At 37.1% G+C, this 23452-nt stretch overlaps 1 protein-coding gene across 1 annotated transcript in view; it reads right to left on the reverse strand.

The window, feature by feature from the left end:
• The window catches only part of ANKRD31 (ankyrin repeat domain 31), a 62809-nt gene that overhangs the window by 17620 nt on the left and 21737 nt on the right, over positions 1-23452 (reverse strand). Inside the window, exons 12-21 of the mRNA XM_058043950.1 lie at positions 21005-21149; positions 19476-19534; positions 16617-16779; positions 12890-13069; positions 11959-12101; positions 9204-9363; positions 8595-8677; positions 7749-7830; positions 5554-5650; positions 907-1966 (exon numbers count right to left, since the gene is read on the reverse strand). Coding sequence (XP_057899933.1) covers positions 907-1966; positions 5554-5650; positions 7749-7830; positions 8595-8677; positions 9204-9363; positions 11959-12101; positions 12890-13069; positions 16617-16779; positions 19476-19534; positions 21005-21149 — 2172 coding nt within the window. The remainder of the gene's footprint in view (positions 1-906; positions 1967-5553; positions 5651-7748; positions 7831-8594; positions 8678-9203; positions 9364-11958; positions 12102-12889; positions 13070-16616; positions 16780-19475; positions 19535-21004; positions 21150-23452) is intronic.

Raw genomic sequence — 23452 nt, forward strand, 5'->3', positions numbered from 1 at the left:
ACATTATCCTCCTCTGATTTTGTTAGCAATAAATTCTCTTTGTACATCTAAGCTGAGCCTGTTTTGCCCTTGGAGTGTTTTCTCCTGGTCCTTATTTCAACTCATGAAGCCTTCATTAAATTTTTCTCTCTCCTTTGCCCAGCTGTGGCAAGAGAGGGCAAGTGAGTGACTTTTCTGTATGTCTGGCATTTGGCCAGTGTCAAATCATGACACTAGCTCACATCTCAGAATTCACTCAACAATTCCCTCATAAGCTCAATACTAAGCCAGGTCCCTAGCAGCTGTTGTGAAAATAATCAGCTCTTTATTTGGAGGGACGGGAAATGCTTTTGTATTAAAAGAGAGGGGTTTCTTTTTTTTTTTTTTAATATGGTTCATACCATACTGTATGCTTACAGAATCAGCAAGCATGTAAGCAAGAAATTTTGCATGTATTCATGCCAATCACAGGACTACAAAATCCAAATGTCACATTTTTTACTTGAGGGACTTGACAGTTGTTTCTAAGAATGACATTAAGTCATAACAACAATCACATTCCTGATCCTTCCAGTATGAAAATCATGTAGATTTTCATGAAAATCAATGTAGATCAGCCAAAGATTCCACTCTGGTTCTAGCCATAAGAAATATTAGCAAACTGGTAACACAAAGTTAAACACAAATTTTACTTATGCAATGCTCTGGGTCTTAAAATTATGGGCTGACAGAAGATTTCATCCATAGAATTTTCCTTTTAAACTCATGAACAGTTTTATCTATAACCAATGAATAAAAATACTCACTAGTAAGTGCTGAAGAAGCAGACAAAACCATGAGAACTGCTTTTTCCTGTTTTAGTGTGGGGGGCATTTTTATTATCCGCTAGTATTAATATTATTACTATTATAATTTCTCAACAATTACCTGCAGTTTGAATTCTAAAACATTTTCTCCGGGCTTTATTCTTCCCAATTCAAGCAGATCTATCCACTGATTCTTTTTCTTACTCTTCCATCCATATCTCACTTGGTTTTGTTCCCATTCCTGACTACCATAACTCTGTGAAGATTTCTCACTGATATTTGTTGGAGAGTCTGTATTTGAGGAAATATTAGTAAGCATCAGGTGGGCATTAAATGAATTCTCGCTAGTCTGAAAGACCATTTGCTGCAAAGTATTAGAGAAGTTCTTTGTAGATGCTAATAAAGTTTCTTGCTGTGGCTGCTGTTGCTGCTGGAAAGCTTCTTTCTTATTCACATATCTGTGCAGATTCTCATGTGAAAGAACCTGCTTGCAGTGACTGGTTGTCTGATAGACATTCTTACCCACAACAGTGCTTTGGGATTCTACAATATTTAATGTGTTGGTCATTGAAGTGTGATTTAAAGACCTGTTTCTTTGTCCTACAATTGCTATACAATCAATGTCTTTTGGCTGTGAGCACTTTGTTTTAGCAGTGGAAACAGTAGGTTCTGAAGGCAATGTCATCACTTCTGCAGCATTTGTCAGCTTTGACGTGTTGTCAAAGGCATATTCTCTTACTCTGTTTCCAGATGCCAAAGCATGACCAGAAGCCTCCTTGCTTGTAATTGGTTCTTTATTTACTCCTGTTTCATTCAAGCAGATGCGTGGATGCTGGATGCATTCCTGAGCTGAAAGTCTATTTTCTGAAGAGACATGTGCTTCTACTCTGTTTCCATTAGGCCTGCTGGCACCAAGCCCCATACTAAATGTTACTGTATTAGGACACATTATTTCATTAGCAGTTAAACTTTGTCTTGTATCACTTCCATGAAAAGTAACTAAATTTGAGATTTGCTTCTCTGATGATGAATTGAATATTTTCTTTGTTTTCCTGTAATTTTTTAATTTCTGCACTAATTTTTCCTGGTTTTGGACAACAGTCAACAGGCTCTTTTGACTAGAAGCAAGGTTAACTAATTGCTTCCTTAGTGCACCTTTTTTAAATGATTCTACTGAAGCCCTATAAAAAATAAAAAATAAAGACATTGTAGTTACTGTAGATACAAAATTAAAACAGTTAATAGACATAACAAAGAACAAAAATACATTTCAACATTTAAAATCTGCCAACATTTAAAATTTGAACAATATTTTTATCATGTATGAAGTTTAATGTTCAAATCCCAGGTATATGAACAATGAAGTGCAGAATCCCAAAGTAGGATACAGAATTAAGATGCAGGTGGGAATTCCATAGCATTAGAATGTTAATCATCAAAACTTTGGAAATAGTCTTGCCTATACCACTCCTTAATTCACAGAATTCATACTTCTATACTACCTTTAATTCAAAGAATCAAAACTATGCCTGTAGTATATCACCAACTGCTCTGTTCTTACAACAAATCATAGTAGCACATTGAATCCCATGTCTCAAAAGTCCACTTTGGAGCCTTTTAAAACGAGTTCAGGATGAGCTCCTGAAGGACGATACTATAAGGATTTTTTTATGGTGTACACAACAAAAGATTTAATAAAGCTACCAATGTAATAATGCCGCATGACCTTTAAGTGAAGAGGACAGAACAGTTTAGGATGTTGCCTGTGTAATCTGGGAATGCTGTACCTTCATCAGACCCTGCTACCAGACTGAGCCTCCTTCCTATGAGACCCCTTCCCTGGGGGACTTTACCTCCCTTCTGCTGGAAGAGAATTCTTTATTTACCCCTTTATTTACTTTCTTTGGTACGAGAGCCATCAACTCAGCATAACACTATTTTCTCCTAATTCTCCTTCATGAGACAAGTGGCATCACTATGACTCTAGCACCATTTTGGGAAGATAGAGAAGTAACCCAAGTTGTGGGAAATGGAACTACAGTATGGCTTGCTTTTAAGGCCACCCACTGCAGAGATGCCATGGCAGGTAACACCATACCAGTCTCAAAAGAGACAAACAGAACAAAGGTACACTAAGACTAGATGTCTCAGAACAAGGACAGAAAAAAACCAGCTTGACAGTATTGTTGCCTGTACTGTGATACTGCTTGGTATCTCATGTGCTTGGAATACACGTACCATCAACATATTAGCATAATATTAGCATATTAGTCACTGAGTAATCTATGACAACTGTGGGCTTTTACACAGGCCAGTGAGGCTTCCACACACTTCTCTAGCAGTTTTTGTTCTAGGAAGTTTTATTGCTTTGTTGCTATACAAGTACAGAAGAAGATGCAATTGAAGAGGCAAAGAGAGTGTGACTAAAATGACAAAGTAACTTATAATACTTTTTTTTGTTAATTTTTCTCAAGTAAAAGATACATCTTAGTACCTTAGTACAGAAGATGCTAGCACCTATATCTAAGTACAGAAAAGGAACAATATAAGTAGTATCTCTTTCTGGGCCAACTAACTGAACAACTGGAAGATAGAAAATGTGATGATGCCTCTGATCTTCTATGGCTTGTGTGACAAAAGTTATAAGCCAACTAATTAAAAATAAGATGTTGACTACAAAAATAATAAAAAGCAAATATAATGTGATTTGGAAAACAGCTTATTACTATTGATGGATGGCTGTTATATTAGCTGCAGGATATCTGCAATACCCAGAAACATTTACCACTTCACTCTGGAACACAGAATCAATCTCAATACTAGAAAACAGACAAGTTTATGCAGCTATTAATTTTACTGTCCTTGTTTCTTAACTCAGTCACTATTTTGCCCACAAGGATGATTTGGAACTCCAACACCTCACAAAATCATTTTTTAAAAAATTATCTGTGTAATATGTGTATCTTACATTTTATAGCTGGCAAAATGGCTGGTGACAGAAATATTTCAGTCTTTTTTCTCAACCCAACCAGCCTTTATATTTTGCCATGTGACTACCTGAAAGTTTATGCTGCTGCTTTTACATGACCAACCAAATCCTGCCCACAAAAGCAAAAATGGAAACATCCTCATCACCTGGCCTAGAAGCATCTGTTAAATAGGATGCTACATTGTTAGGTGAGCATTCACCATATGACCAACCTTGAGTACTTCTCAGAAGGAAGCAAAAAGGGGTCTTGTGAGAGCTAGCATCACGAAGCTCCTAATTCACACAGTCCCTGTCGACATTTTAAATGTTCTCACAAAAACTGAATACCTGCAAGCATGCTTCAAGGCGTTTCTTTAAATGGCTCTTGTTGGCCATTGGCTGAACACTCCTAACCTAGGAGTCCTGAAGAAACAAATCAGAGTCATGGACACTCCAAGTAGTGTCTTGAGCTGCTATTACTTTCCTCCATGACACTACAAAATAAATGTAATTGCTCAATACCCTCATTTCCTAATTTCTGCTTAGGTATCATGGTTCCATGAGGAGAAAAGTCCTGCTTATGAAACCTGGTTTCCTTTTAAAACAAGGTAACTACCTAGCTGATCAAGGGAAGCCAAGTGATGTAATCTTGGATTTCAGTAAAACTTTTGGTACCATCTCTCACAGGATCCTTCTCGACAAAATGTCCAGATAAACACATCACACAATGGGTGAGCAACTGACTCACAGGTCAGGCTCAGAGGCTTCTAGGGAATGGGATGACATCAGGCTGGTGTCCTGTCACGGGGTTCTGTGCTCTTAAACATCTTCACATCTTCATCTTCACTAATAAGTTGGATGCAGAATTGGAAGGGATACTAGGCAAGTACGCTAACAATACAAAATTGGATGGAGCTGTTGACTCCCTTGAGAGCACAGAGGCCCTGCAGAGGGACCTCGACTAATCAGAGGATGAGGCAATCACCAACCATGTGAAGTTCAATAAGGAAAGTGATGAATTCTGCACCTGTGATGGGGCAAGCCTGGATGTACGGACAGAATGGGAAATGAGATGCTGGGAAGCAGCAACATGAAAAGGGACCAGTGGGTCCTGGTTGATGGCAAGTTGACCATGGTCAGCAGTGCCCTGGCAGCCAGGAGGGCCACCCGTGTCCTGGGGACATCAGGGACAGCATGGCCAGCCAGGCAAGGGAGGGGATTGTCCTGCTCCGCTCTGAGCTGGGACAGCCTCACCTCGAGTGCTGGGGGCAGCTCTGGGTGCCACAACAGCCTCATGCAAGGCTAGAGAGTGTCCAAAGGAGCGCCATGAGGAAAGGTGCATCACACAGGGAGTAGCTGGGCACTGGAACAGGCTCTCCAGGGCAGTGGTCACAACATCAAGCCTGACAGAAGTGTTTGGACATTGCTCTCAGGTACATGGTGGGATAGTGCTGTGCAGGCTAGCAGCTAGACTCGATGATCGTTGTAAGTCACTTCCAACTCAGCATATTCTGTGATTCTGTGTTTTTCTACACATTCTGTATCATTCACTACCTAATTTCAATGCTCACTGTGAGTACAGCAACCTCACTGTTTGCTGATTATTATGCATTAGCTAAATCCTGAAGTTCTTCTTTCATGTAACTGAGGTAACTGAAGCCAATACTGATCATGCTTCCAAAAAATCTGAATGAAAACCACATAGATGTACTTTTACACCACTATGTGTTCCTAACAATTTCTATCACTACTACTGCAAAGAACAGCTTTCTAGGAATACAATCCTTGTATTCTACTTACCTGTATTTTTTAGCAAGGGTATCCCTCTCTGTTTTCTGGTTTGCAAGTATTTCATTCAAAGTGTCTTGTATCTGAGATAGCCTTTGGATATACACATCTGTTCAATATTTTGAAATAATCAAAATTATGATGGTGATAAGAAGTAGGAAATAATTTCATTAATAGCATTTTCAGTGTAGCAAGTACACAGCCAAAGTATAAAGACACTGCTAGAGCAGTATCTTATACTGTAATGCATGCTGGTAGCTCCTAACAATTGGAGCACTTTTAATGAAATTCTCATAGAAATAATTAAATACAAGTTTAACTTAAAAAAATTAGCAGAAGTACTAGAAAATTATGAAGTGCAAGTACCTTGTTTAGGAAATTATTAAGAGGAAAAAGGAATTAATTAAATAACTGCCCTATGGATGATAAGCCCTGAAAATTTTCAAGATCTTTGTGTTGCAAGTAGCTACATAACATGGCAATTATACTGAGGCTACCTGCAGAAGTTACACAATCTTAACAAGGTGCCTAAACCTTTCATTTGAAGTATTATGAAATAGCTTAATGAACCTAGACTGTTTCAAGTTGCATGCAATGGTAAAAGGAGTTTTACATAGTTTCTAACTCATATTATAAAGTTAAATTATAAAGAAGAGCAATTATAAATTCTTCTTTATACACCCTATCTCATAGACATATAAATGAGGGTTAGAAGTCCCAACCAGTGGATACCACTGGGATAATTTGCTAAAATTGTAACCTAATTCCTGAAACTCTAAAAATCAATACAAGCTTTACATAATCAGGAAAAAATGAGAAATTACAATATTAAATTGGAATTTGTAAAATGTTTCCCCAAACATTTTTCACAGTACCTACCAGTATTTGCCTACTTAGTAATATGTAAATATTGCTTTTATTAAGGCAGTTTAATATAAATTTTGTATCTGTTATTTATAGTAGATTTCACTGCATGGAAATACCTTGAGATTTTAGTCTACTTTCTACTGTCCTAGTTCAATCTTGTGCCTCATCAATAGTAATGACTATGACTTAGTTTAAGAGGTGCTACATTACTAATGCTTTTGTCAGTAGTGGTAACAGATCACCATGTTAATTTCTCTCATACCCCTGAACAAGAGAAGTCTGATTACCCCTGAAAAGGAGAAGTCTGATAGTTCTTTTTGCTCATTCATTAAATTGCACTGATGTCTGTGCACAGGTGTCTGTCTGTTGTATCATCTACCTATTTGTCAAACATTTTTCAAGAAAACACCTATTTCAATTAACCATATCCCATAAATCTGAGTTGGAAGCAATCTATATAATTCCATATTTCACATTTATTTTTAAAGGGATAAATTTACTTGTAAATACCATTAGAAAGCTTTAGTCTGTATTTAGGAATATAAATTTAAAACCAAACCCTTTCTTTCTGTCAGGAAGCAAAACTGTTTAATGAGTATGAGATGCTCCAATTACACAGCCCTGCCTAGATGGGTGAGGGCAGCTGGGGAGAGAGACCTTGGTCAAAGGCATTCTGCCAGGAAGCTATGCCTCTTGAAGCATCAAGGCATGGATACAACAGACTTCAACAGATACACAGCAGCAGCATCACGATCACCTAAGAAGTCACTGTCACTCAGTAAATTCTTGAGATTAATCTAAACTGAGATTTGATAGCCTAAAACAAATTACACCTCTGGGGATCAGCATCTCTTAAAGTGCCCATCATTCACACTGTCTGCTGTAAAGAATTCTCTTTTTTCCTCTCATAAATTACTTTAGGCTCCTGGAAGTCTAGCCACATCAGAATAAAAATGCTGCATCTGCTACTTCACCTACAGACATAGCTGTTCTTGGTCGTGCAGGGGCTCATGTGCTCATAACTGAATAATGCTGCCAGAAGTATGCATTCTTATCTAATGATCCCTTTTTATATAAACAGGTTTACTTGAGACACATGCCTCCAAGTGACACGCCTTCCTTTTCTGTCATAATTCCTGTTTCTGTTTATTCCTGCATACGTACAAGAAAGTACTCTGGGAAGTGCCCACTCCTGAGAGGTGTTATTAAAATCTTATTCTCTGAAGCTGTACTTTCCAGAGGAGATTCAAATATATTATGTGCAATAATGTTTTAAAAAGTTATATTGCCAAAGATATTTACCCACTAAAAATAGGTGAAACACTTCAATTTATGTCTACCTGCATCTTTTGAAGTTCTCAACTCCAACAGCAACAGTTCCTCCTGCTTCTTTTCTGTATCCTGTATGGCAGCAACAGACTCCTGTTAACAAACACAGAAATTACCGTAAGAAGTAGAGCCAAGTGCACCATACAAAACAGGCCATGACACCTGGCCTGCAGTTTAGGTATTGTAGACTCAAGTAATTCCAGGTTGGGGATTACTGTGTAAAGGCAGTGGGGCACTGGTAGGACAGAGGTACACAGTGACAAGAACATGCTCTGCAAGGAGCTGTCACAGCCTGGGTTTGCTGTGGCATTCAAACTAGTCCATGCTCAGAGTCCTCCAGAAACCTCAGAGTGCACAGCAAAGATTGGACAGTGAATTTCACCATGACAGCATCATCCAGACAACGCAGGCATAGGTTACAGACATCAGGAAAAGCTAACAATTTGTGCAAAAATCTTCCTTGTTGTTTTGTGGTAAGATAAACAATATCTAAATATCTTCACTATCATGATGGTAATTTATTACTGTTTCAAAAAGAACCATTCTGGAAACACGATTAAAAGCTTCAGATCTCACAACCTTTTTTCCTATTTTTATAAGCAATAAGAAATCTGTGTCAGTATTGACTACTACTTCCACAATAATTTTAAATGCACAGGAATTATGAACAGAGAGAGGTGATTATAAACATACTCATCTATGTAAATCACAACTTATCTTCTATAACTCTCTGCATAATGCTGTTTTTACATACATTTCAATAGATTATTTATTTAAATTATATTTTGCAGTCATCAAATGTCACTATGCAGTTGTACACCACAGAGCGGTTTAACAAAACTGTAATCTATACTTACCACACTGTATTTCTCATGTTGTGTCTCCAAAGCTGCATCACCATTTTTATAGCAGTCATAACAATGGTGTTTTGATTTTTCTTCTCCACGATTAAGAAAAAATAAATAAAATTTAAAATTAATTTGCAGGAGCACCATAATAATATAGGTTAAAATGATGCAATGGCAGATCAACTAATCAAAAGTATCTTGTATACGCAAAAGAGATCAAATTTAGGTAGCACAAAGAAATGAAAGCCACCACTTTCAAAACTAGTAATTTCCCTTCCTGTGAAGGGAAATACAGATAATAACAAAAAACTGAGTATCCAAATATGTTCTTTTTACAAAAATCGGAATATCCAAATATGTTGTTCTTCTAAATATGTTCTTTTCTTTCTTTTTCTTTTTAAATACAGACAATAACATAAATCTGAGTATCCAAATATGTTCTTTTTCTCATTCTCTCAGAAAAAAAAAACCCCACCCACACATGCTATTTTCTGTAAATAAATAAATAAATAAATATCATTCAATAGTTAATGGAATTAAAAATATCTGTGTCAAACTACTTGAATGTATGATTTTTCCTTAAGACTGCAGGGTAATCCTATGATTTATATTACATACCAGTAACTTCAACAGTTTGAAAAGGAAGTACAGAGTCTGTAGCACCATACGACTTCAACAGTTCTTTCATTTCTTCATCACAAGCTTGATTCAAAGCACTTTCTCCTGAACCATCCCTCTCATTGGGATTTGCTCCATGCTGCAGCAGAATCCTGGCTGCCTATTATGTATTTTTGTTATTTGTATGGTGGTAATTCTTGTTGTGGACTTACTATACAACTACATGTGTTATATCTAACATACATCACAAATAATACAGGTTCTCTAGATACTCTAGAGAGTATATAAGTAAATAAGATACTCTACAATCATTATACCTGCAATACAAATTAAAAAATCCCAAACAATTGACTACTGTCAACACAGATTTCTATCTTACATTTCTTGCATTTTTCCATTAAAATACACAAATAACTCACGAATTTTCACAAAACACGTAACTTTTATAGTACTAATTTTTATGATTTTATGGTAATACAGAACAATTAGAAAACATCATGTATCTAAATTAAGAGGAGCTGGTCAATTGCATTAAGACCAAAGTGCAGAACAGAAGTGCATTTCTTCCTTCAAAATTGGTTTTGGTTTCATGCACTGGTAATTTTTTTTCCTAATTCCAAAAAACTTGAAGTTTGCTTAATCGCAGAATGTGGAAATCAGATTAGTGGCATCAGTGGAATCATCTACTCCCTGAATTGAAATCATATGAAAGTACTGATGAGGCCAGACCTTGGTAAAAGAATTTTCATATGTATGACTTTTCAGCTTTAGCATTTCTTCTTATTTCTTACACTCAGAGTGCAGGTAAGTAGGAAAATGCATCAGAACAAGAATGCTGACTCAAAGTTCAGGATGTTCTCTTGTTGGTTTTCCCCCAAAATACTGCATAATAAACTTACACCTTTGCAAGAATCCTACTGATAGTTTGGCTCCAAGCCTGTGTGAAATCATCCCCTTTGTTTTACCCTTGGTCACAGAAAAAGATAAATGTGATGAAACATGAATTGTCCTGACAGAAATAGAAGAAGTACATGTGAACCAATTTGGCATCACCTTTACACTTAGTTCCCCAGAACTCACTCTGTCAAAAGAACATTTTCTTTATTTCTGTGCAGTGCTGGGCACCACAAGTCAAGAAGAATGTGAAGGTCCTTGAATGTGTCCAGAGGGCAACAAAGCTGGTGAAAGTGCCGAGAGACATGCTCTGTGGTGAGCCACTAAGGGCTTTGGGCTTGTCTAGTTTGGACAAAAGGAGACTCAGAGACCTCACTGCTCTCTGCAGCTTCCTGAGCATGGAAGTGGGGAGGGAGATACCCATCTTCTTCCCCTGGGGTCCAGCACCAGATGAGTGGGAATGAGTCTAAGCTGTGCTAGAGGAGTTTGCCTGAGAGGCGGTCAATGCCCCAAGGCTGTCAATGGTTAAGGAACATTTGGACAATGTTAATATGATTTAACCTCTGGTTGGCTTCCAAGGGATCAGGCAGCTGGACTAGAGGATCATTGCAGGTCCATTCTAATGAAAACAGTCTGTTTTACAGAACCACAGAATGGTTTGGGTTGGAAGGAACCAGTTAATAAAAAATTGTTTCTTTTTAAACAACAAGACCAGAATCTTTTCTTTACAAAAATATTTTTTTTTACAATTAAGGTAGTGAGACACTGAAACAGATTGTCCACAGAAGTTGTGGCTACCCCATCTCAAGAAATGTTTGAAGTTTGGTAGGACAGGGCTTTGGGCAACCTAAGCCAGTGAAAAGATGTCCCATCAATGACAGAGGCCGTTACGGCTACGTGCTATTCTCTTCTCCTGCTTAAGCCACAACCACCAGGGGCAGTGGTGATACATGCATCCAGCCTACTCCACACTTTGGGGGAGGGAAAAGGGCACTGTCAACAGTGACCCAGGCATCTCATTGGTGTGGAAATATGACTGTGAGTCAATCACCTTACTTCATAAATAGTGCCCAGCCCTGGGCCCCTTGAGCTTTCTCACACAGTAATGGGCTGCACACCAGGATCTCCCTTTGAGTAGGGACACATCTCAGCATTACTCCTTGAGGCACAGAAATCCTGTCACAACAGATTCTCCATAATTGATGCTAAACTTTGAAATCTTAGCTAAGTGATAGAAAGGATTGATTGTGAACGTACAGTCCTCTAGACATAAATTGCTGATTGAGTCTGGAATGGAGTCTGAATCTAGCCACTTGAAAGGAGTTTAGAAAGCAAGGGGGTCCTTTCTGAACATCCTGACTCAACAGGAGGTTCCCTCCTTACAGCTGGGACCCTGTTTCTATGCAGTAAACAACAGAATTGTGGTAAACAAACTGTCCCATTTATCAGTGAACTTTGTTAACTCACTGTTTTATATCACTAAAGCATATAATTTGTTCTCTCTTAAGTGTGAAGTGCATCACTCCCATCTGCGGCAGCACTGAACTATCAATAAATTGATAATGTTCAACTTTAATACTGTTTTTAAGAAGCCCAAACCTAACAAAGAACCATAGGGAGTTTCTGAATTTTTATGATTTGTCTGTTGCATTAAACAAGTCAACTAACCGCACAATTTCAACTGTCACTACTGAAGAATATTTTTCTCTGATTTTTATCACTTTAAAGAATACTGGTTTATTTCCTAAATGCAAACCTACATTAAAATTATGTTTGTAACTTCAATGAAATGTGAATTTTGCTTCGTGGACCCTCTGCTGGAAATTTGTGTTAGGAAATTTTATGCAAAAGAAAAATATACCTCCAAATAATTGCCTGAAACAGCATCGTGTATTGGTAAAACACCACAGAGACTTCTGCTGTTAACATCAGCACCTGCTTTCAGTAATTCTAAGATCACATCAGTAAATCCTCCATTAGAGGCTTCATGAATTGCTGTCCAACCTAATAAAAGCAAGATAACACAGTATGCATCTGATCTGGAAAGATCCACAAAGGTCACTAATTAGTAACTCAACATTTTGCTTCATTTAAGATAAATCTTACACAAATAATCATCAGGAAGGTAAATGATTTTGTGTGCACTCAGTTTACTTCAAAAAAAATCTCATTTAATATTAAGCAAAAAAACATTGCTTTCTTTTCTACTGCAGTAGAAAAATGATAGAAGAAACAAAATTGGAGTAGAAAAACTCTAAAAACTCAGGAGCACAGTATTAATAATCTGATTTCTAATACCAGTAGCATTTTATAATATTAAGTCTGCCAGACTTGATAGTATAGAATAGTATCCATTATGAGACTATGAAAACAGAAAAATGCTATATATTTAGGTAGGAAAAAGCAAAACATAATCTTGTCATCTGTTTTTTTTCCTTATATCTTAAAGAAATAAGGCCTGTCTGAATGTGCTTCACACATGCATATACCGATGCACATAAGATCCACCAAACTCAAAGTTCATTTCTGTACGCATTTCTGAAAACATGCTCTTCAGCAGAGTAAAAAAAGACCCTCCTGAGAAATAGTCGGCATTACCTCCATACTGACATGAAAGTTATGTATTCATTCAGTGTGCCTGCACTTGTTTAATGGCTTCCTTTCCTCCTCAAAATTTTAAGCCAAGAATCTATAATTTTATCAAAATTATGCAAATGATATATACATGTCTATACTACAGATTATGTAAAATTGTAGTATAAAACAAGTTCATAAGGGAGTAATTTTCAAACCTGCATAGTCCTGCTCATTGACAGAAATTCCAGATGATATCAGAGTCTTCACCAAAGACACATCTCCTCTCTTAGCAGCAATATGCAGCCGAGTTTCCCCTTTTCCATTTCTCCTAATTTTCATCTTTTTCACAGCTCCTGTCTTACAGGTACCAGGTACAGCTGCTTCCCTGGTAGATTCTAAACAGATATTGAGTGTTCATTAGAATTTTTTCACAAAGAATGCTTAAGTATAAACAGAAAATTAAACTTCATAATTCATTTGAATTACTGTAAATGTAAATACTGTTGCTTTAATGATTCAATAACATTAAGTGACTATAACAAAAAGTTAAAAGGTACTGTGGTAGGTCCTGTGCAACAGGTCAAATGATAAGCGGATCCTACACTTAAGAATTTCCAGTTGAAGCCTAGATGATTCAACAAGGGTACAACAACTTAGGAAGACACAACAAAGGTAAGAAGGTTGAAATTTTATACTGTACAGAGGTAGAGAATGAGTTAGGTTTCTCCATGGATGGCTTTCAAGTTACCAGGCTGCTAAATACAAAAACAACACATGTAAAGATATGTAAAAAACTATAGAAGTGGAGACTTTATATTGCACCACTCCTTATCAGTTGCTAATTCTGTATCAGGGAAAAGATAGGTGTGTGGTTTATATATATGTGAGATATAAAGATATAGATATATATATAGATATATAGATATATACACACACAAATTATACATATATATATACACACACACACACACACACACACACAAGTGTTTTTTACAGCTGTGATGTGAATAGATTTAATATTAGATGTAAGCTTAGATTTAATAGTAGATGTAAGCTGCTTCTTCGGAAGTAGATTACAAGTCTTTGAGTAATGTTTAGTGGCATAGATAATCTATCATTTAAACCTGTGCACAATTGGACCCATAAGTGCAAATAAACTTGATTTATTGCCTTATTGGTTCACAAAGCAAACAACATTAACTTTAATGATATCATGTGGTCATCAGAGAGGTTCTAATTCTGAAGCTTCAGGTAACAATCTACCAAATTCTAAGATATACAACAGAAAAAAGAGATTAACAAAGTACTTATTATATATATTGAGTAAGGACAACCCCCTCTTCAAACTGGTACTAAAGAGACAGGACATATAAATCTTTCAAAGCTCTATCATCCATGCTAAATTTTTTCAAACTCTTGTTCCTTTTATCACACTACCCAGATATTTTTAAGAGTTTACTGTATTCTTTTTATGATTTCTTGAAAATATGTAATTTATTCAAAGAACATAGAAGTTCAAGGTTTTCAGTGAGCATTCTGCAACTCTTATCCATGTTTTTTTTTCTCCTTTTATAGCTATGAACAATTAGTTTCTGCATCTTCCTCATCTCATCAAACAAGCTCTTTTCTAAAATATTTCCAGTCAGCATTATCCATTAGTATCAAACATCTTCTGCACTTGACACCTGCCTTTCTTCAGGCACCTCCTGCCTTCTAGAAAACTGGCTTTTCCAATGTTTCATTCAAAGTAAACTACGGAGCTTGTCATACAAGACTATTTGGAAGAACATGAAAGACAGACTGAAGTGATAGTACAGACAGACATACAGTGAGGATATACCCATCATGGTTTTAAATCAGCTCACTGTAGGCCGTTCAAACCTGTGAGAAAGCATTCAGGCAACGCTTTTTGCACTGACACTGCTTGGCCTACACTGTATAGGCAACAAGAAAAACTCAAGAGCTCCTTTTTTAAGTGAAAACTTGAGATTCTAGAGCACACAAAGCCCATCACACTATTAAAACACTCATCCATTCTAAGACCTACTTCACCATAAGATAATGTCTTTTGTCTAAAAGCTTCTGAACTCCCAAAGCAATCATCCACTTTCTGATTCTTCCTTTTCTTCCCTTTGGATTCATAGGAGAATGTCCTAGGGATTTTTTACAGACATTGAAGGAAAAAAAAGGGTACACAACAGCCCATTAAGCTAATGAACCTTAGCAATATTGGCTGCAAGTGAACAGAAATAATTGCAAAGTTTTCCAGTTAAATTGTCAAGCACAACAGTTTGCTTCATGGCTGTTAGGAAACATTTGCAAAAGCATGATGGGACATTGGTTTGTGAATTGCAAAATGCTGGTTCTCTGTGGGACGCATTGCCAGGTGGGTCACGAGAAGGAAAGATCCAGATCTTGGCAAATACAAAGTCCAGTCAGCACAGTACAAAGATAAAACGAAGAGATTACGGTAACTAGCAATCAGGTTGGATTAGGCTGACATACCTCAGCAACTTCAAGGACATTGTCCTTCAATACCTCCACATGGGTCTGTGAGCAATTATTTCCACAGGTTGAACTATAAGAAAAGAAGCAAGCTGTTTGTACCTTCCTTCTGTATAAGCAGAATGGAAATGTTGGAAGCCTAGTACGTGACTGACTGTAGATGAAAGTGACACTGTGTCAATTGTGAAGAAAATATTTTTATTCAATAATAGAATAATATAAGGAAGACCAGTGGGACACAGAAGCAATCAGATGGGATAAAAAGGCCATTTCATGACAAAAAAGCGTAAGAGAGCAAAAAATCTGAAAACCCCACAACTAAGAAAACATAATCCCATTTTTCACTTTATTTCTACAGCAATCTGAATGCCATTGTCCTGGACTCCACATTTATTATGGCCTTCAATTGTATGAAGGGCTATACTTTCTTGCACCACCTCTGAAATGGCAACACTCTCTTGGTATTAAAGGAATAATTAAATTTATCAAATAAAATATCACCTGAAGAATCTCTTATGAAGAAAAAAGTAGTCTGGGACATGCTACCCCAGAGAAGACCAAAATATAAGACATATGTTTGAAACAAATATTTTTAAAATCATAATGCCACAAATAGAAGGCAAAAAAGGTTTTAAGAGTGAAGGGATCCTATTGGAACTACAGGTTCTGGTTTTAGTAAGTCTTGAGTACCATAGTACCATGGTTCTCTCATTCTAGAAAGAACCAAAGTACACAATGCATGCCAGCTTTATCAAAAACTCTGCAAGTGAAAATATATAGAGGTTATGATGAGCTGGAGCAGGGCTCTACTGTGATCATAAGACTACAAGATAAATGCAAATCTTAGACATGGGATGAAAATGCTAAACAAAAAACTGCATGTGCAGGCAGAAGAAAATAGAACTACCAGAGGATGTTAGATCCTTATTCTCATGGAAGTAGGTTTCTATCTATACTAGAGCTAACCCAAAGGTACCAATACAATCAGAGTCTATGCAGATTTGTGCCTGATGAGGCTACATTCTGTATGTTACCATATTCTACAAAATATAAGTTGATCTTTGTGTGCCAAATATATGAAGAGGCCTGTTCTTTCATCTGTGACATGTAAAACAGTTAACTAAAGACCAATCAAATGTTATTTTAAACTGCTGTTTATGTAACATACTTAAGTAAAGATAAGCCTAAAGTTCTCACTTATGATCTTGCATCCCGTCAACGACAATGCTGAAAGACTGATCAATGTAACATAAACAAAATGTGCATTCTGTAAAATGGAGCGCAGATATTTCTGGAACAACTTAGCTATTCACTAGAGTATTTGCTCAACTTGCTATATATTTCTTGCCAAATTTTCCCTCATACATTTCAAAAAGCCTGCCTCGTGTACATTTGGGAAAAAAAACTCCACTGGTTTATAAAGTATTAACTTTTCACCTGACTTCTTAGATGTTTTTTGTTTTGATGCTTGACTCAATTGTGATTGATTAGATGAAAGCTTCTTATTGCTGCTACTGGAATATGAGGCAGCCTTTGCTTTTCGGCTTGTCTCCTGAGGATTTGCACATGCTGGTTCTGACTCCTTTGTCTGTAAGGAAATCTATCAAAACAAAGGCAAAGAGAGTTTTAAACTCAGGGCTGATCCATTAGTTTTATTTCCATTAACATCAGATTATATTTGATTTGTCAAGTTTTGCAAAAAATTATTCTGAAGGTGTTCTCATATCTGTATTTAGACTCCTGTCACTCAAATTACTGCTGTTACTCTGCATGAGACTGTATTGATCCCTGCCACATCCTGTTGTAACTTTAAAACAGATATATTGTGAGAGGAAGTCAAAGCAAATCAGTATTGACTGAGAATCAAGTGCTCTTACAGTTTTGAGAAATGGATTTGTAAAGGATTCTCAAAACTTGACTGAAAGCTCACACAGTCTTGTACATCTGTATGCAAACTCTGAGATAAGGAGTGCTGACTTAGAAAGGCCATGGAATAGAGATGACATTGTTGAGAGATATTGAACTAGAAACAATGATGGCCTTTCAAATGATGGCCTTGCAAAAAGACCAGATATTTTGGAGAATCAGAACTGTGAAAGATGCATTGTAGCAAGAACACGTGGGGTAAAATAACAGGTGATTGGTGTTAGAAGTATTAGCAGCACTGTGCGGCAAAAGCCAATATGGTGAAAAGCATTTATAAGGTACTGTAATCAGGAAACAGGCTAGTTTCTAACAAAATGGCATAGAGTCTTACATCTCTTGTCTCACCCTTCTACGAGATTGATAATGGAATTAAATCTTTTAAAACTCCTCTCTCAGTTGCCCTGTCTCTGTAGAGCTAGGATTTTCCACTAAACAGTCTGAGAATGTTGTGCACACACTTTGTCTCCAGAAACCATGGATGTGAGATAATACAAATCAGTGATCTCCGTCCTTTCACAAAGAAATTGCTGAGTTTCCACCAGTGCTGCCCTTTTACTCTGCAAATGAATTTTCACTGTACCATTGCTGAATTACATTCCTGTCGCAATACCACCTGACAGCTCAGTTGCTCTACAACATTAAGTGGGAGGCAACAATTATGAACAGATACAGCAATAGTCTGGCCCATTTCATTAGGTCCATCATGAGGAAAATATGCTTTCTTTAAAGCTCCTTGGATTGTACAGGGAACTATACTTGAGGTCCATATGACATGAGATAGTATTTCTGAATAGTTTTACTCTTCGTTGTAGCCTCTGTGATAAGAATAGCCTTTTTTTATCTTGTTGTTTAATTTTTTAAATTTTCTGCCTTCAGAGAAAAATTCCTAAGATCTTTATTGCTGTATTTTCCACCTGACTTGTTTTTCTGCTTTGTTCATGTTTAGCAAAATTTCCTTTGATGCTCCAGTATTATCATGTTGAGGTACACTTGCATTTGATTCTATCTCCAAACCAGGCGATATCATTAACTTCATTTTCTGATAAATTCCTTTATTATATACTAAAAGAAAACTGTGCTGCTATGATATTAACTGATTTCGTCTGTGCTGCTTTTTTGAAGTACCAAGAATTTGAGGATCGAAGAAACGTGTATAATAATGAAAAACTTCACGGGCAAAATAAAACAATAAATATTACTACAGTGCTTTAAACTTGTATTTATTTTTGAAAATTGAATGAATTTGAATTAATGCCTTTAAAACTGCCTTGCTTTTGTGGCCATAAACCAGAGCTCTAGTTTCATATTTCTGACAAGGCTGTCTGCAATTATTCCAGGAAATTACAAAGAAGGGTAAATAAAACATCAAAACCTCACAGAATTAACTCATGGTAATCTCAAAACCCATCTGGTCCAAAGGACAGTGACTATCTAGCATTATCCTTCTGATTACTTTATACTGGAGAGAGAACCAGAACATACATTTCAACATCTGACACAACTACTGAAATTATCAGTTACAAATCTATAGCAACAGGTTTACATAATTAAATGTCTACAGCACCATCTTTATCAATCATTTAATGTTTTAATGCATAATCTAAGACTATACACCATGGAATCTGCTCCACCAGAACATTTCAAAGGATGCGTAGACTGTACAACTGTGAGTAACAAGGACAGTTATTATCACCACATAAAACTTCAAAAGCTCCAAAAGATGTATCTATGCACTCTACATCCTACATTTCAGATATTATCTGTTATCATTGCTGAAAGGAAGAAAACAGAGAGAAAATGCAGCTCTTAATGCTAAAAGCTGTTGCACTATATGCAAACACCGACCCAAGTGACTGATCAGTGTCTTGTCTTCACATGAAGCACCAGCTCCCTCGTGCTGCTGAGACCTCACAGCATAATTGTGCAACCCCTACGCAAGACAGTGTATTCCCAACCCTTTTCTCTCAAAACCCAGCACAACTTACTCTACACCAAGGCAGGACATAATTATCCTACTGCTACAAGCCAGGCAAAAAATGGCAGTTTCAGTAAGGTTTCTGCAAGTACGAACAGGCACTGATGTACCACACTTCTGTAATTAGCTCTGCAGCACTTGAAAAAACAGCAAGAACCACCTTCCATGAGATGCTGCCTGTTTTGTATCATCATGATGCTCTACCTTACCCCAAGTACTAGTAAGGATGAACCTAACATTGACTGTCACTCTCAGTCCCTGCTGGACATATCTAGTACATTGTGTGCTGGAATTGAAACACACTTCAGAAACAGTCATCTGCTTTAGTTTACCGAAGACTGTCAGCAAACTCCTAACAATTTATAATCAAATTAGATTTCTTCGTAAAGATATACCTGGTGCTGATTTGTATCTTCTATACACTGAGCATTTAACATCTTTGAATCATCTCCACCTGAAATGAAAATGAAAGACAGAAAGAAATCAAAACTGAAGAGATCGTAATTTACTTTATACTTTACATATACACTGTCTTATGTCTACAGCATTGCATGTAACACTATTTACAATATTTAGCTTTCAAGAAAAATTATCAGGCCCATAAGGGTTTTATTGGAATCTAAAACATATCAAGATATAAAATATTTATCAAATTTTGGAGTCTAATCTTTGTTGCAAATAGCATCTTGTTCAAATGTTTCAAATTTTCTTGATGGTTAGTGTCCTGAGCAATTCTTTTTGAAACTTAGCATAACCCCTGGCTCCTCTCTGTAAGACTTCAAGTGCGCTTCAGGAGACCCAAAGAATCTCAGAGCAGAAGGCTGAGAGCCCTCACTAGCACCCCACCTATCTAATCTTCATGTCACCTGACAGCTTCTCAGGGGCAAGCCTGATATCATCCCAGTCTCTCTTCAAGTCTAGTTTTGAGCTCTATCAATGAGCCCTGTTAACTTATGAGCAAAGACCTTCTTCCTTCTCTGAGAAAGGTGAATGCCATCTGACACCAGAAGGCCTGGGGATATCCAGACCGTCCCGTTACTGAAAAACCCACAATTGTGGCAGTGACATTAGCTACAGAGTCATGCATTAACAGATGGGGTTTGTCTGCTTCCAATGTCCCTGCTCACAACTGAAAAAAGTGAGGAAAAAATTGCCTGAAGTCTCTTGATTATCCCTGGACTACATGTTAAAGCCATCCATGTGGAAAAGCAGTAATGGATAATAGGCTGAGGGATTGGGACTCTTTTTGACTTACACATAATACAGCCCACACAGTCCTATGGGTGTCCATGGTCTTAATCCTAGCTGTAATCAAGGCTTACGTTGTACCTGCTTCTGATCAAACAGTCTCCTCGAAAATTTCTTCACAATTTCACAAGTTCCCAAAAATGTACAAGACCCAACTCCCTCCTTAGCCAATCACTAGCTCTAATCCAACGTCTTCCTTACAACTTCACTAGCTGTTACCTACAGTAATATTTTCCTGTGCCCAGCCCTATCAGTAATTAAGGCTTGGCAACCCCTAAGTTCTAGATCTAATAGTAGTTTCTCATTTTTTCTCTTATGGATCTTTCAAAATTCAGACTTTGTGCCATTTTAAAACCTAATTTTATCTCTATCTCTAAACCATATCTCATCCATCAGCAAGTCAAGCAATGCTGCATCTTCAATTTAGATAGATAACTATTGTGTTCCACATCCTCATTTCAACTTTAAAGGTAACTCCCGCCCAAGAAAGAGCTGGACACTTACACTTTGTCAATGTACAGCAACTGTGAAGGGTAAGGAGTGCTCACTGTTAACACAAGACATCAGACAATGAAGGCCATTGAGGTATTAGCAGTAATTAAGGAAATATAATCCAACAGATGTTCTAAATTTCTCCCTTTAGCATTAATGCTATGTCAGAGTAATTCTTTCCTACCTGCTACTGAGTATTTTCTGGATTTTTCCACATAACTTTCAAGAAGTTTCACCATAGATGGGTCAGAAGCTTCCTCTAATGCACACTTTCCCATCTGATTCTTTAATAAGGGATCAGCTCCATACCAAAGTAATAAGTTTGCCACCTAGAAAAATAAGTTTTTCAGATAATTTTTTTTTCTGATAGTATTTTTCAGAATCCTTATACAGGCTTCTCTCTCTCATACTTGACAACACGAGCAACTAAAATCAAATCTCTCTTTCTTTTAGTTCATACACACCAAGCATTCCCCTAGATGCATCATTATCCTATAGCTCTATTATTTTTATGAATTATTCCAGTTATTTTTACAATTGTTCCATTGTACCTGATGCCATTAAAACAAGGTCTCTCAAAATACAGGGAAGGATTCATCCTCCCATAGCTCTTAATTGGCAGAAAATAACAGGTGATTTTAGGGCTTGAGTCAGCTTATCCAGCAATGGTATCTACTTTAGGAGAAAATAAACTGTGCTGTAGATGTGTCTATTGTGACTCCTGTGACTGCAAGGGAAGTTTTCACAGCTATTTCTGACATGCAATATCTGCTCAAACGAAACATATTGAGATGGTCTTGCTAACAACATTATGATTTTGTACAAATACAAAGCCTGAATCTATTGTTACCCAAGAAATTACCACTAGCAAAATCTTCCATCAACCTTTGCAAAATACTTTTTTAAGACATGGGAAATTTACAGTCTGATTATTTCATTTCTATGGGTAACTGCAATCTTATTTCAGCATTAATGTGATTTTACTTGTACCTCTGTATTTATTTCTTGAGCATCGGTTATCGTTTCAGACTGAATTTGACTCACATCCCTCACCTCCGTGTTCAAGTCCCTCATTACTTCTAACCAGAGTGCTAATGAGAAAATTGTTAATGAAGTTTTCCTAACTCATACATTCTCCTAACAAGAGAGGAAAATAAAAAGGGTTCAGCTGGCAGCAAAAGCCCTTTTTGGTTTCACAAGTCCCAAGTCTTTACATTTTTTCAACCAGTAGCACTGAGAACTCTTCTTCCATAACAGGATCATTGAGAGCATCACCACTTGGGCGCTCTCCCCTTTAACTTGACCACTAGAAAATCTTTTCTATGCTTACCAATTTTTCTGAAATAAATAAATTTTGCAGTACAGTACAGAAAATTATAAAGTAGTCAAAAGCTGTGTTTCCAATCTACAATAATAAATTCACACAGAGAAGGTAGCTTTGAAAAATACAGTTACAAATATCATGTTACTGTAAGTCATATTACTGAATCACTATCACTATTTTGCTGCTAGTCAAAAAACAACAAAATAGAATGTGACAGACCACTGCAATAAGACAATTTTACTGCTACTGAGTAAACAGAGCACCACCATGTAGTACCATTCTTTCTGGATATACAGCTTGCATAACTTCAACTCAGCTCTGGGCTGAATGATCTTGGTGTGCCTCAAGTGATGCAGTTGAGATCAGTGTTCTTCCAGCATCACTCAAGTTGCTGGCCCATCTCTCTACCTGCAGAGATTCAGAGCCCTTTCTCCACAGCCACGGGTATCTTAGGTGACAGTCACAAAACTCAGAAACACTTCATGAACCTGGGACACTCTGTGATGCACAACCTGCAATTTATTCTTGGGGCTCTCAAGTCTCAGAAAAAAATATTAACCAGAAGTCCACCTTTCCCCTTTGCTCCAGACAGACTTTTCCAGGAGAAACAAAGTAAGTCTCATCTCAGTTGTGAAAAAGACCAAATGTTCAGGAACAAAACTCCCCAAAAAACCCTTTAAAATCTGGAAATGAGGAATAATTAGGCAGCATAAAGCAGGTCTATAGAAAAAAAATGCCAGCAGATAAAAGGGACACACAGAACTCCGACACAAATTTGGGCTAACCTAGGAACATGCACAGTCAGGTGGAGGTGACCACCACCAGACTGAAAGAGTATCTGCAATTCAGACACAGGCTTATGAAAACATTGCATTTGGCAAGAAATTTTACCATTAAATCAAACTGACTATTCAGTTAGTGTTCGGTTTAAGACCCTACAAAATATAAGGCTGTCCTCATAATCCTCCATGTTCTGTGTTAACACATGGGTGTGCATGGCTGTGATGACCTGCCATATATCCATGACTCCTATTCTTAATCATTAAAAAAATGTCATTAATAGTCCAGAAGACTGCTCAAATCAGAAGTTACTCTGCAGGGTGACTACAGAATCAGTGAATGAAGTTGTATTAAGCAGTAGCAATCTTCTCCTCAGTAGTATAACCATTGTATGAAACAGTTAGAAAAAATTTCTCCTTTTGGACAAATCTTAAGCATGGAGCAGTTTGAATAGAAACCAGGCAGAGAGGACTTGCAAGCTCCTGAATTTACCTATAATCTAAAAAGACCAGCCATGTACAAAAACAT

This window comes from Melospiza georgiana, chromosome Z (genome assembly GCF_028018845.1).
Source record: "Melospiza georgiana isolate bMelGeo1 chromosome Z, bMelGeo1.pri, whole genome shotgun sequence".
NCBI classification, from domain to species: domain Eukaryota; kingdom Metazoa; phylum Chordata; class Aves; order Passeriformes; family Passerellidae; genus Melospiza; species Melospiza georgiana.